The sequence below is a fragment of the Neopsephotus bourkii genome, unplaced genomic scaffold (assembly GCF_033783945.1).
Source record: "Neopsephotus bourkii isolate Nb327-2 ecotype Australia unplaced genomic scaffold, CSIRO-AGI_Nbou_v1 NB_244, whole genome shotgun sequence".
Classification (NCBI taxonomy): Eukaryota; Metazoa; Chordata; class Aves; order Psittaciformes; family Psittacidae; genus Neopsephotus; species Neopsephotus bourkii.
Window position 1 is genome coordinate 1201654 of NW_026900754.1, and position 14564 is coordinate 1216217.

A 14564-nucleotide genomic window follows, 5' to 3' on the forward strand; every position below is an offset into this window, starting at 1 on the left:
TTGGGTTTTTTTTTTTCTTTTTTTAAACTTTACCTTTTTAGTTCTATATTCTCTCCCCTTGTTATTTCCCTTACCATTATTACTGTTAGTGGCAGCAGTAGTAGTTTTGTGTTATACCTTAAGCTATTGGACTGTTCTTATCTCAACCCATAGGGTTTACATTCTTCTGACTCTCCTCCCCATCCCTCTGGGAGCAGGGGGGAGAGAAGGGAGGGGAGTGAGTGAGCAAGCAGCTGCATGGTTCCCAGTTACCATATGGGCTTAAACCACAATAAATGTATGTATGAAGTGTTTAAGATCAGGCTGGATGAGGCTTGAAGCAACCTGGTCTAGTGGAAGGTGTCCCTGCCTGTGGCAGGGGCTTGGAACTGGATGAGCTGTAAAAACCTTTCCAACCCAAACCACTCTGTGATTCTATGATATATTCAAACTCAATGCTGTTCTAGAAAAGGCAGTTTCTTCTGCTACAGAAAAGCAAAAACTGTTTCTGCAGGAAAAAAAAAAAAGAAAAAAAAAAAAAAGCTTTATTTCAGGCTTAAGTGCCTGAACATTTTTATGTGCTGCTACAGAAAGCTGCCCCCTCTGAAGCAGAACTGAAGATACTGAGACTCTCTCAACTATCAGTTCTGAGCAGCAGTGTAAAAACGCCTATTACAGAACAGTTTCCTGCATAAGTAAGGGAGAGTGATTCCTTCCTATTGCCCAGTAAGTCTTAATAAAAAATGGGTCTCAAGATTTCTGCAAGTCTGGTGGACTTTTAAGTCTGTTGGCAGAGGGAAAAGGGGGAAGAGTGTGGCAAGGAAAAGATGACTTGCTTCATAGCTCCATGAAGTACCAGCTTTTTCTGCAAACTTCTGACCTGTCAAGAACCTGTCCTAATGAGAAAGCTATTGCAACATCAAACAATGTTAATTTTATCATCACCCACCAGGGAACTCCCTGCAAGAACAGCGCCCGTAATATTTATGAGGCTAATCTAGTCAAGACTTCAGAGCAAGATAAACACTAGGCTCAAGCCCTGTTTACCTACATGCCTTTCTTTCTAAGGACTTCTTGTGAGTATAATGGTTTCAGTTAAGGATTCCCCTATCTGAAGTCACTATTTTCTTCAAATATACATCGCTGGCTGATTTTAACACCATTAGTTTTTTTCAGGGAAGGGAAGACTAATTACGGGCTTGTGGCACTGCTCCATGGGCACTGTCACTATACCAGGATGATGACATGAAAACCCCAACCCATGAGAAATCCATTTAAAGAAGGTAAAAGGAAAACCTAAGAGACAAGTTGTCACTTTTACATGCAATTTCCATGTTTAGATGAAGGATCTGGAATATGTTTGCATAAACAAACTACTGACCTACCTAAGCATGCTGCAGCCATACACGCTACACAGTAGGGAATCCTCCACCATAAATGTTGCAGAACAGACAACTGCAATTCAGGGTCACAAAGGGAGGGGGAAAGGTGTCAAAAACCAGAGATTAATTCTGCTCCATTTTATTTCACTTTCGTTTCTCCAGCAGGAAAAGTTCTTAGCTCTAAAAACACCAATTGACATCTGCTAGGTTTTCCATCCTGCCAGCTTATCCCTCAGTATGGGGCAGGGTTAACAAACTTATGGCAGGGTATTTACGTAAGAGAGTACCAAAGGCTAAACAATTCCTGGAGGAGAAGTCAAGAGAATAAATGGGCACATTTACTCCATCACCAAAAGAAACTACCAAAGGAAAAGTCCAAAGCAACTGAATCCTACTACTTCAGGTACTATGTAGGAAATAGATTTCAAATAGGCTGTGTACTTTTAAGAAGATGCAGATACACGAGACTTAGACAGTCTAACTACTTCAAACAGAAAACTATCCACTTGGGAAGTTTTCTTCACCACAAAAGCCTGCAATAATCTTCAGTGCAGCATCAATTACACCATTCCAGAGTTAAAATGTACACATACACAACCTTTTCCAGGGGAAGTTTCATATATCCTGGTGTTCTGTGGCAAAACACTTATCCAAGAACCAGAGTTGTTATCAAGATCTTACTAGAATTCATAAAAAGCTTCTCTCATCTACACTGCCATCTTCTAGTTGCCTTAGATGAGCAAAGCAGCAACATGGAAGTACTCATAGTAGCATGAAGTTAACAATTTGCCTTTTCATCTCCTAGCTGCTTCCCAACAGCCTGATCCTGTGCTTTCAAGGTGCACTTGGTTCTGTGAACCATAATAACACAAGCCACACATACGATCCTGTAATGTAAACACCTACACCAAAGAGAACTTGGCCTACAAACTCCTTACACAAGACACAGGTATGTTAAATACCTCTAACAGCCACGTTATGACCATATTCACTGCCCACATTTTGCACATTAGAATTGCTGAAAGGGCTGCAACAACCACTGGGAATCTTTCACTTCAAGTTTTTTAATTTGGACATTCCTGTGTGAAGGACTTTCTCATCATAAACTGAAAAAGTTGCTCACCCAGAAACATGCATATTTACACAAAGCAAAACCAAAAAAGGTTCTGTTCAAATAAACTACTGTTATTTACTTTTGTCTATCTCCAACCCATTAATTTCTCTGAACTAGGGTCACAAAGGTGTCTGTTTTAAACCAGGCCTCTGTGATTATCGGAAGGGCAAAAAGCAAAGAACAAGTGACATATAACAACACAAGGAAGCTACAGAAGCTGCTTTGGGACAATGAGCACTGAGTTATGCCCCTTGAAGGAAAAAATTAAGTGTCCTGGCCATCCAGAAACTACTCAAAGTGTGGGTTAGCAGAGCTCTCCTGCTAATGCTCATATATTACCAAGTTCTAGCCAATGTCCCTGAAGAATTAAACGACTTTGTTAACTACCAGAGGAACAAGTTAAATTTTGCTGTTATGGGAATTACACTTTTTGAACCACATATCTCCCCTCCCCAAATTTCTTCTGCAAAAGGGCCTAACATCAAAGGAACCGAAACATTACATAGCTAGGTTCTTAACCAAAAGGAATCACTGTGTCTGTCCTTCAGGAAGTAAAGAGAGTACGTATGCCTCACTGACCAAGCCATCCATCTCTTACCATGCAAGCCTCCATGAGAGCAGTATGCATTTCATCTGTCTTGTGTTCCTGGTCTGCACCAGCTTCCAGCAGAAATCTCACCATTTCTAGATGGCCTGCGTGGTGAAAATATTTAACAGGCATAAACCACTTTAGAAAGCACATTTTGGCAGTCACAAAAAGGGTCTAACAGACGACAGACAGTAATAGAAGGCCATGTTTCAATGTAAAACCAAAATCCCATGGAACACTCTTGAAAGGCATGTTCATATCTACGCATCCGATACACACAGAAGCTTAATAGCACAGTTAAACTATTATATAAACACAATCCAATTCACTGAGTTTCTGGAAGCATGTCTGCACTACATGTGTTCCTTGAGGTGACACTACAACTCAGTAGTGTGCACTTCAGAAGCTTTATCAGGGTGATTTAATTTGTACAAAGATACTGGCATTTTTTTCATCTACAGAATGTTGGATTTTCATTAGGGGTTGGGGTTTCCCCTCTTCTTGACATTAAAGATTTAGGATTAGCATTTTGATACATGATATTGTAGTGAGGCTCAGAGCTCACACCAACCCTCAAACCATAAAACATACTTGAGCAGATGGACCTTCACACTTCCAAGAATACTCCTGGAAATTCAACTATCTGCAGGCATCTTCTGTATCAGAACACCTAACGGATTTTTTAAAGTATTTGCTATCAACCACTCCATTAATTCACAGCTCCTGTTCACCAAGTCCTGTACGTGTGCCAAGTCCAGCCAACTTTGCTACACTGCCATGACCAATGCAATATGCGAGCATGTAAGACCAAGTCAAAGGAAAAAATTGCTGTTACATAACTCAACATGACCGTGGCTAAAGCTTAAAACTAGAACTGTATCTAGCAACACAATAAACAGCAGACAGTGCCCAGTATGAGGCTACACTACCTTTCCACCCTTGCCCCTTTATCTAGGAGTTAGCATCCTTCCTGGTCCCAAGTATAACATGTCATTCTACTATAGAAAGCAAGCAACATGAGAAAATTAAGAGCTTGTTTTTATGCCCTATGCACAAGATCTGGAGCAATGCAGAAATGCACAAGAGGCACGCAAATTATATATAAATAAGGTGAAAGGCAAAAGCCTGAGCATCTTTCCTTCTGTCCCACATATCACAGTGAACAACTGACTAAGCACAGACTTACAATTTTTTATCTCTGCTTTCCAACCTCACTTCAAGATTCAGAGCTCAAGCACATTTTCTCAGTCACAGAATATTTTGGGGTCCCACTCCTCTCTTTCGTAATACAGCCTTTGCTCTAACAGTCATCACCAAATAAAATTACCATGGCTTATGAGGGCCTTCAGCAACAGCAAACCAAGGAATTTATCAAGGCAGATAAAAGGAACATAAATAAAAAACTTCTACTGCAATGCCAAAGAAGTACCCCAGTACTAACATCAACTAGTTGATGACGCCAAGACCGATTCTAATAGCTCTAATAAAACACATCCTAAGTGACTGTAACAGCAACTGCTCAGCTGTGTGAACATATTTAGCCTCTTAAACATCTTCATCACCTTGGTTGGTTGATACAAAATTGCTGCCTAATACTCCAAGGGAAGCAAGACAGACCTGTTGCCTAAACACTGACACCTAAGAGCCACAATGCTAAATTCTCCATGTTTTCTAAGAGATAAGGCCTTGAAAATTAAATTTCTAGATCTAAGCAGAGATACTTTCCATGACAGCTATAATACATGAAGTTTACCATGCTTACTATATGATAAAGGGCATCAGTTCCTCATCTCCCAATACATTTAAGAGAACCTTTGAAAACATCACAGCAACTCAGGCAAGAGGTCTATAATCTTGATACTTACACTGCTCACACCGATCATCATTTACATATAGCATAAACATGCTATGTGGTATAACAGAATCAGATCTCACAGCTTTTTAATTAAATTCATCCTGGACAGCAAGGAGCAGGAATATATGTTTGAGGAGACTCTTCACATCCACCACACTCTTCCATACTTGTTAGACCTTGGTAACAAGCGTGGTATTTGGTACTATACCTTTGTAGCAAGCCAGCGTAAGTGCGCTCTCCTTGAATTCATTGGAATGAGTATTTATTCCTGCTCCATTTTCCAGCAGCACTCTGGCCACTTCCACATGGCCAGCACTTCCTGCTTCCATCAGAGGAGTGTGACCATTCTCATTATGGTCCTCAATACTGGCACCAGATTCTAGCAGTACTTTCACAACATCAACGTAGCCTCCAGCACAGGCATACGTAAGAGCTGTATTGCCTAAAGCCAGAAGAGAAAAAGGGTTGAAAACACGATTTGATAGCATTTCTACACCGGGATCTTCAACTTCTGCTCCATTCCATCCCTTTTACCTGGCTACCTTACGAAACAAGCTTTTCTTTTCTTTTTTTTTCCAGGCTACAGGTCAAGAATCATGGGGGCAGGAGGGTAAAACAAAAATACCTCAGTGCTGGCAGACTGAAGCCTACCATGTGTCTGGTGCATCTATTGAAGCACTTCTCCCACTTCCATCCCAACTAGCCCCAGCCTTTGTCACAAAAAAAAAACCAGAACAAACATCTCCTGTACTGTTGATCAGCAGGAACATACTATGCTGTAAAATGAAAGCTTAAAACAAGGAGCAGAAAGAACTGCTTCTAAATGTCTTAAACACTCCTAAAGGGCTGGTTTGAAAATGTCCATAGTCTTTACAGAGAGATTAAAACAACTTCCTTGGAAAAACTACGAAAACATGTTATCTGAACAGAACAAAGACTCTGCCTTTATGGAAGATACCTTGAAAAATGTTAAGGATCAAAGCAGTGTTACTACTCAGAACTACTTCGCTGAAAAGAAAAAAGTAATTAAAAAATAAGGTATCTTCTGGTATCTCAACTCTTTCCTCATTCAGGGTCAGTATTTCCTTTGTCAATGACCGTTGACTACACACAGACTCTCCACTTTAAGGATACACAAACTAAGAAAATCTCCCAATTTGGTCACTTCAACACAAATGCCTACCCAACTGCAATGGGGAAAGGGGGGCATCTTGTATTGACTATTTTCCCTTGGGTTCCTAGACCTGACACAAAACAGCTTTCTATGCAATCACAAACTTCCTAGACTGTGCCTAAGATACCGTGTGACAACCAATCTTATGCATGCAAACTAACTGACCTTATCCACCTTCTTATGTCTGCATCCAACTATTATTATATAGTTTCATTTAAAGAAAGAGAGAAGCTAAACAGTGAAACCACAAAGAAGCATTCTGTGTTTCCTGCCCGAGAGCCATTCCTCCCAAATTTCCACACAGTGTTTCCTGCACATGCAATTCTCAGTTTTCCAGCCATTTTCAATAAGCCCTACCACACTTCCTTTACCTGTTGATGACTGCGCATTCACATCAGCACCATGAGCTAGCAGCAACTTGACAATTTTGACATGTCCACCATTAGCAGCAGCCATGAGAGGTGTGATGTCTCCTTTAATACCACGGTCCTCAACATTAGCATGCATTGCCAGAAGAACCTGCCAATAAAACTGTGGTCAACAACACCAGCAAGTGACAAACACACACATCAAGATGGCTGAAACACCATATGAAAGCCCCAACCCTTCACCAGCAGTTTTGTCTTGGAAACACTTGAAGAAAGTAAGCACAGAGAATGCATTAGCGACATTCAGTGTACATGGAAGCCTTCACTTGCCAGCTAGCTGACTTTTCCCACTACCTTAATATGGCAGTGGACATGTACCTTCTTGAGAGGGTCCAGAAGAGGCCAGAAAGATGCTGCAAGGGCTGAAACACCTCTGCTATGGAGACAGGCTGAGAGAGCTGTGCTCGTTCAGCCTGAAGAAGAGGCTCTAGGGAGACCTTAGAGCAGCTTCCAGTGACTAAAGGGGCTACAAGAAACCTGGAGAGGGGCTTTGGAAAAGGACTTGTAGGAAGAGGACAAGGGGGAATGGCTTTTAACAGACAAAGGGGAGACTGAGATTAGACATAACGGAAACATTCTTCCCTGTGAGTATGGTGAGGCCTGGCACAGGTTGCCCCAAGAACCTGTGGCTGCCCCATCCCTGGCAGTGTTCAAGGCCAGGTTGAACAGGGCTTGGAGCAACCTGGTCTAGTGGAAGGTGTCCTTGCCCATGGCAGAGTTGGAACTGGATGAGCTTTAAAGGTCCCTTCCAACCCAAACCACTCTGTGATTCTATGATTAACACTGCCTTCCAGGTGTATAAGAATGGTACACATGAACTCACTCTTGGTTTTGTACAATACACACACACTAAAACCAGTGAAGAAACCAACCTGTGCAAGCTCATAATACCCTGCTGAGCAGGCCAAGCAGAGGAGGCTTTCCCCTTCTTCTGTGTGCTCATTCACACTCCTTCCTTCAATCAGCAACTTCCGCACAGCATTTACATCTCCTTCTGAACAAGCCTCTGCCAAGCTGCGGCTAGTAAGACAGAACACATGTCCATGAAAGTGGACTACACTTGAAATGCTTCATCTATGTGCAATCCCGTTGACATGAGCATGCAATCAAAGAGGGAAACAATCTAAAGTGCCCACAGCTAATTGAAGAGGTGCTGTTTTTACACTTGAGATTCTCCACATAACTTCTCTGAAAGTTGAGTAATGTGTACACGCAATTCCTCCCACTATTATTTTCTAACAGAAGTTTACAGGAGAAACACCTGCAGGATGGCCATTTAGGTGACTAAATTCTGCATTACATACAATTGAAGAAAACGCGTTGCGAGAAGACAACTGTGGACCTGATCTACTGTTCCAGTTTGAAAACACAGGGTTTGTCCCATTCACTTTCTGAAGCAAGGTTCAAAGTAGAACTGGTTATATCACAGTAAGTACTCATGAGTTGTATCCGTATTCTCTTTTACCACAGGACCAGAGGACAAGAAAATTGCCTTTCCATCTTAACAGCCCTTTAACTTTTGCTCAGTACTGTTAACTGAATTAAGACACATAACCTCTGTGACTCTTCTCCTACATCAAAATTAACCAGTTCCCCTGTCCCGTGCTGAAACAATCAGAATTCTGTTACCTGATACCACCTGATGTTTCATTTGTGGCCGTAACTCAGTCAAGCAGAAAAGTATAAAATTCTTACGGTTTGGTAAGCCCCAACTCAGAGTACTTGTGCTTCTCATGTCCCAGGTTCTTCACTTCTATCATTCCTATTCTTTGTCAGTCAAAAAAGGAACCACTGGAAACATATCTTCAATCCTATCAATTCTGTCACCTGTCTACGCTGCCTTCATTTCAAAATAGCTATTGCCTTGTGCAAATAAAAATTAAACTCTGACATATTTCCCTATTGTGCTACAAATAGCTGGATCAGTAATAATAAATCCATGACTACTGGCCTGACCCGTTCATTTCTCCTCCATTTAGGAAGTCCCACCAACACAGAACTAAGGAAATGGTAAAATAAGGTAGTTGACAAACTTTTGCAAGTCATCTAACTCAACATGCGTATGAGCAATTCTTCAGACACTTGACGTGAAAGCTGGTATTTGTGTAACAAGGACTTATATGTGTATGTTGCCCTCAGGACTCCTATTTAACTTGTGCCACAAGACACAATCTTAATATAAAGAGAATTATTTCTCAAATACATCTGTTCACTGCATTTCACACATCTATTTTTATTTCTCATATCCTCTGTCTTGGTAACAACTGTGGCCACAGTCACCATTCCTTAAAAACAAAAAAAAAAAAAAAAAAAAGAAAGCTGGGGGCAGGAAGAGGCACACAGAATAGTTGCAGGCATAACCCCAAAACCTGATCGACACACCAAGAAATGCTTCCTTGACATTACTCAGTACACAAGGAACAAACTGCCAACTAGCACAGCAGCCTTCAGCTGTTCCTACTAACACTCTGCTTCTGTTGTATTGAAGTTTAATGAGAGTCTAGAAGGAAACCTTCACTTCCTTTCCCTCATGAAGATCCCAATAAGGCAAAACTCCCAACAAATTATGACAGGAAGTCCAGTCAAAAAGCTGGGATTTTCTGGCCAAAACTCTGTCCAAGGTCCTACAGAATATGACAAAGCTGCTGACCACCATGAAGCTCCAGGCCATCAAAAGTGTTTTCCATAATTAACAAGGCACCCAAGCTCTCTAAAACAGGTGAGGGGGGTTTGGTCCCAAAGGTTTTAGTATCATGCTATTGCTGAATGACCCATTGAGGGATTGCCAGGTACAGTTTTAAGGCCCATACTATGAAAGAGCTCAGAAATTCTGTTTCTGTAGTTGGTCAAATGAAAGTTACTTGGCACATGATTTCAGAATTCTAAGCGTACTAATTGTGCCCCTCCTCACTGCAAGACCTGATAGTCCAGGAAAATGTAACAGGAGATCCACAAGTGATAACCTGACGCCAATTCCACTTGAATAAGTTTCACCATCCCGGAATCAGATGCGATAGAAGAAAAACTGCTTCTAAAAGTAGCAAAGTACTGAAAACAACTCCCAGTGTGGAAGGTGACTTACTTGTCCGTCTGCCCTGCATTTGCTGTGCTTTCTGCTCTCATCCGGGTAAGTGCAGCAGCAGCTTCATCCAATGCGCAACTGACCGAAGAAGTCAGTCTGCGAAGCACCTCAGGATCTGCAAATGCTTTACCATCAGCTGTGGACAACTTACCTATTCCTTTCATTCCAAGTTACAACACATCAGGAGGCATGCCAGAAAAGGAGAGAAGAGAGAAGTTGAAATTGAGCCTATGAGATCTGTGGCAGAAGCATTCCAAGCATCATGAACTATAGCTTCCAAACAGAAGGGATTAACTGTTTAAAAAGCGACTTTAAAAGCTACACTATGATGAGCACGAATGAAACCTCCAGTCTACAGATACAACTCTTGACAAGTACTTTATGTAAGCAAATAGTAAAGCTTTTCATGCAGTAATTAACACAAAAAGTCTCATTGAGCAATTTGGGGTTTTATATAGGGCCGCAAGCCCCAGTCAGGTGTCAATTTTCACTCAGGATTTTAAAAATCTAGCATTGGAGGAATCTTAGCAGAAGCAGGAAACCCTAATTTTCCAAAATCTGGAATGTTGTAATGAACTTCTTCCTCTTCAAAGACTTGTATAGCCTTGACAAGTTCATACCTCCTTACATTCTGTATTTGCATCATGTTCATACAGACCGAACTCATGCAAGCAGTTCCAGTAGGGTCTCATGTGTAAGGGCTTTGGGGTTAAACCTGCATGGGGCACGAGTATTTACCTGCAGCTTCAAGTAAAGCTTCTAATCTTGCCTGGGTTTCTGGATCTACTGTTCTCAGGTCAGCACCATCAGCAGTACTTGACAAAAGGAGCTTAGAAGCTGTTTCCAACATGGGGTTTTCGAGATCATCCTGATCTAAGATAAACGATTCCACCTGGAAAATAACAGATCTGGTTTAAGAATGGTATGCTTGAACAAAATATACCTAAAATATAAAAACCACAGAGTTGTATTTGTCACTTAAGCATTTGCTTTTCAAATACTTTGTTAGCCAAACTATCCTCAGTTGACTCTAAAGGGTATTTCAAATAAAGCAACGAGATTTTCCAAAATCACATGCCAAGAATGTGCCTTTTGTCATCTATCTGCTCTGACTAGAAGCTGCTAGAGATACCCTTCAAATCTCCACACTGCACTTTACAGTTTTCAAGTCCAACTTAACACAACAAGGGAAAAGTGAAAGAACAGGTCGCACTTCAGAAGGCCTAAAGGTGATAGCTGCCATGAGTTTCATGCAAGCTATTGGTTTGGTGGAGCTCTTTCCCTCCTCAAAGCATGAGATACATACAACAGGGACAGAACTAATCTATTTCATACAACCCAGTCATCTTTGGAAGAAGTAACCTACCCTCAAATGGCATTAAGCTCTACTACCACACAAAAGCCAGAAAAACAAAGTCATCATTATTTTTTCTGTCAACTGTTCCGACTTGCAGACAAATTCTCTCAGCTATCTCACTCTCTCAAGTCTGATCTCTTCCAATCCAGTATTTAAAAACACAAAAGGACCAGCAACATGTTCTAGATCTAATCAACTCAAATGCAACACAAAACTGCTTCACAGAGTATTCCCAATAAAACATTTAAATCATTACCTACAGAATATGGAACCCATTATACCTGACTTTTTCAGAAAACAGATGCTGAATGGTCTAAGTTCTTCTCAGGATCCTGCTTTTCTGTACTCTCCATTTGTTTTGGTTGGGAAACAAATGGAGATTAAGGAAGTGATCAATGTATTAGAAGAGAAAAAGCCCCTAGCATCTATCTGTGTTTTACTGTGTGTAAAAGGAGGACTGAGTCAAGTAGTTTAAAGTAGACACTCCTCTCAGAGCTCCATAAACACATCCCTAAGCCTTTGTATTAGTCATCAACCCATTTATTATATTATAAAGACAAAGTCTAAACATCCCCCTACAAAGTTCAAGTCTCAAAAATCCACACCTTCAAAAATCAAATAAATAAAGGCAAAAGCCAATCCCAACCCAAAAAAAAAAACAAACAAAAAAAAAAATCAATCTAAAGGCAAGGCTGCTAGATAAACCACATCCATGTGCCCAGCCACCCCTACGACATAACCATTCAATCATCTTTGGATAAATGCAGCCACTGTCCAAAGTACAGCAGTGACCTACTTCCATGTGGAACACAGTTCATCAAGATAGAAATACAATTTCTTTTCTTCATGCGTGCCTCTGAAGTTTAAAAGCCATTTCATGAGCATCACAACTTCAGATTCTCGCCAATAAATGCCCTAATCTAAGCAGGCAGATACACCAGAAGAGTGACTTGTCCATCCAGGGACTGACATCCTTCCATCTGCTTTCCAGTCAGAAGTTAAGAACTCACCAACAACTGCTGTCTGCCTCCAGCTCAAAACTTACTAGGATATAGTACAAGTGCATAGCCTGAACTTAAACACCTTGGTCCTTTAGGAAAGCAGTCTAAGAACTTCCAAAATTACTTCAATTTATCATTTCAATGATACCATTGAGAAACAGCATCCCGTCAGACAGCTGTTAGCAATACACAAGTACACCCCCCAAAGGTATCTCTGAAGCCTCTTTCCACTCCTCTGCAGCCTCTTTGCCCTCCTTCTTCACACCCAGGAACGCAGCAAGCTGAAGAGGAGTTCTGACTTGGGATGAAAGTAGTTCTGACTTCAACAACAGGACAGTCAAAGGATCATGGAATGGTTTGGGCTGGAAGAGACCTTGAAGCTCATCCAGTTCCTACCCCCTGCCATGGGCAGGGACACCTTCCCCTACACCAGGCTGCTCAAAGTGCCATCCAACCTGGCCTTCAACACTGCCAGGGATGGAGCAGTCATGCAGTACTGCATATTGCTCCTCAGTACTCCTTTTTTCCAAGAGATACTCACACTGGCTGCAGCTTCTGAGTCTGGCACATTAGTAAAGGCAACTTCACTTCCCAGGTGGAAACAACGTTGCTCCATTCATGAGTTCTAGGCCGGTTTTGGCTTATCTGAGGACTTGCCATTTGTCTTCTTTGAGAGGACTAAGCCTGCTGCAGCAAGCAGCAGGCATCACTAGCCAAGCGACAGATTTCACCACTGGTACGGCAAACTACTGAACAGTTGGAAGGATTCTTGGCTCCCCCAACCCATGCAAAATCTCTACTGCTCAAACTGAAAAAAACTCCTCTGAGTGAGATATTTAACAGCTGGTCGTGATTCTTCCTAGCACTATGAAATATTTGCTAAGGAAAAAGTCAAAATAGGAAAATGTCTCTCCCCACTCACATCCTCTCCTCTCAAATTAGGTCTTTTATGCAGTTTAAGTTTCATATGGGAAACATCTTCCTATGTGCCTTCCAGCTAAGAATATGAGCATAGTATGATTTTAAGAAACAACATCAGGAGAATGGGGAGAAAAAGCAATCGCCTACAAGCATCACAGCACCAATGCAACCACAAGTTATAGAATCAGAATGGTTTGGACTGGAAGGGACTTTAAAGCTCATCCAGTTCCAAGTCCACTAGAGCAGCTGGCTCCAAGCTCTTGTCCAACCTGACCTTGAACACCGCCAGGGATGGAGCAGCCACAACTTCTCTGGGCAACCTGTGCCAGGCCTCACCACCCTCACAGGGAAGATATCTTGAGAAAGCTTATCTTGCAACCAAGTTTTGAAACTGGCAGTCATTTAAACCATTTCAGAGCAACAACTCAAGAAATTAACTTATTTGGTAACAGATTTTGACTATTTTATGACATTAAATATAGCTCATTTTTTAAGGGAGAAAAGACACTTCAACATGTGGCTTGTAGAATTGTTTATCAAGCCTCTGGTTACACTTCTGTAGTTTCACAATTGCCTTTTAGCTGAAGAACTTCACTTGGCTCAATACAACACAGAACACCATGCAGCGCGATAGCAACACAGTACCTAACAGTGCTGAATGAAACTGTATTTTGGTAGAAGCTAATTCTCAATTTCCCCTTCTCAGAAAATCCTTCCTGCTCTACAAAACTTATAAACTGAAAACAAAGCATTTCACTTACCAGGTTAAGTAAATAGACACTTCCTTTCATGGTCTTCAGATGTATTTTATTTCCTTTAACTAAAACTCCATGTAGAATAGCCCACAAACGCTCCACCTTACATATCAGAATATCTAATCTGCCTTCTCGGTCAGTATTTCTCCAATCAAACAATACTCTGACATAATTCAATTGTCCAGGCAGGCCCCAACAGAACGCCTTTTACAAGATTTCTCCTTCTTTCTCATCCTGCAATAAAATCTCATGCCCAAGTTTACTTTGGTCGTAATCACCTCCAGCGTATTTTATGCTTCTACAATGAAAAAAGATGCTGGGAGCACAGAATGACCAAGTTCTAAATACTCTCAAACAGCACAGCCCACAGTTTTGATGTGCTGAACACAACTGTAAAGAGGTATTAAAAAAAGGCTTTGAAAAGCATAGTGTTAACAGGTATAGAAAGACAAACCTCAAGGAAATGTACTGAGGTACTTGCAGCATGATGTGCTCAGAGTCCTGTTTTTCTAAGTAAAAAAAGGCACTAGAAGTTTTCCAAGTAGTCTAGGGGAGGGGCTGTACCTTTTCTTTCCTGAAGAGCAGTACTTCCACATTTTTGGTAGTGTTTTACCATCCGGTCGATGGACACACATACATCTCAAACAAGTACAAGCTGAACTACCAGGACTCATATCTATATACACCTTGAAGAAGGCCCTGAAAGTTGTCAGTAATTTCATGTTTTGACTATCAAATACCAGATATTGAGCACACATTTTAATAAATGCCAGGTTGGAGCAGAAAACAAAGCACAACTGAGTTACTTTGCTCTAACTGGCATAGCTTGTCACCATGTGATGCTAGATCCACTTTGGAAATGTAACTCAGTTCTTGACACTAACTCAAACTTCATCCACCTCTTCCCATCAAGCCATACACATCTAG

General features: G+C 41.2%; 1 protein-coding gene across 5 annotated transcripts in view; it reads right to left on the minus strand.

Moving 5' to 3' along the window:
• The window catches only part of ANKRD17 (ankyrin repeat domain 17), an 87854-nt gene that overhangs the window by 36861 nt on the left and 36429 nt on the right, over positions 1 to 14564 (minus strand). For all 5 annotated transcript variants that reach the window (XM_061345830.1, XM_061345829.1, XM_061345833.1 and 2 more), the window contains exons 2-7: positions 10342 to 10495; positions 9604 to 9760; positions 7394 to 7541; positions 6465 to 6612; positions 5128 to 5361; positions 3074 to 3168 (exon numbers count right to left, since the gene is read on the minus strand). In XM_061345830.1, coding sequence (XP_061201814.1) covers positions 3074 to 3168; positions 5128 to 5361; positions 6465 to 6612; positions 7394 to 7541; positions 9604 to 9760; positions 10342 to 10495 — 936 coding nt within the window. The remainder of the gene's footprint in view (positions 1 to 3073; positions 3169 to 5127; positions 5362 to 6464; positions 6613 to 7393; positions 7542 to 9603; positions 9761 to 10341; positions 10496 to 14564) is intronic.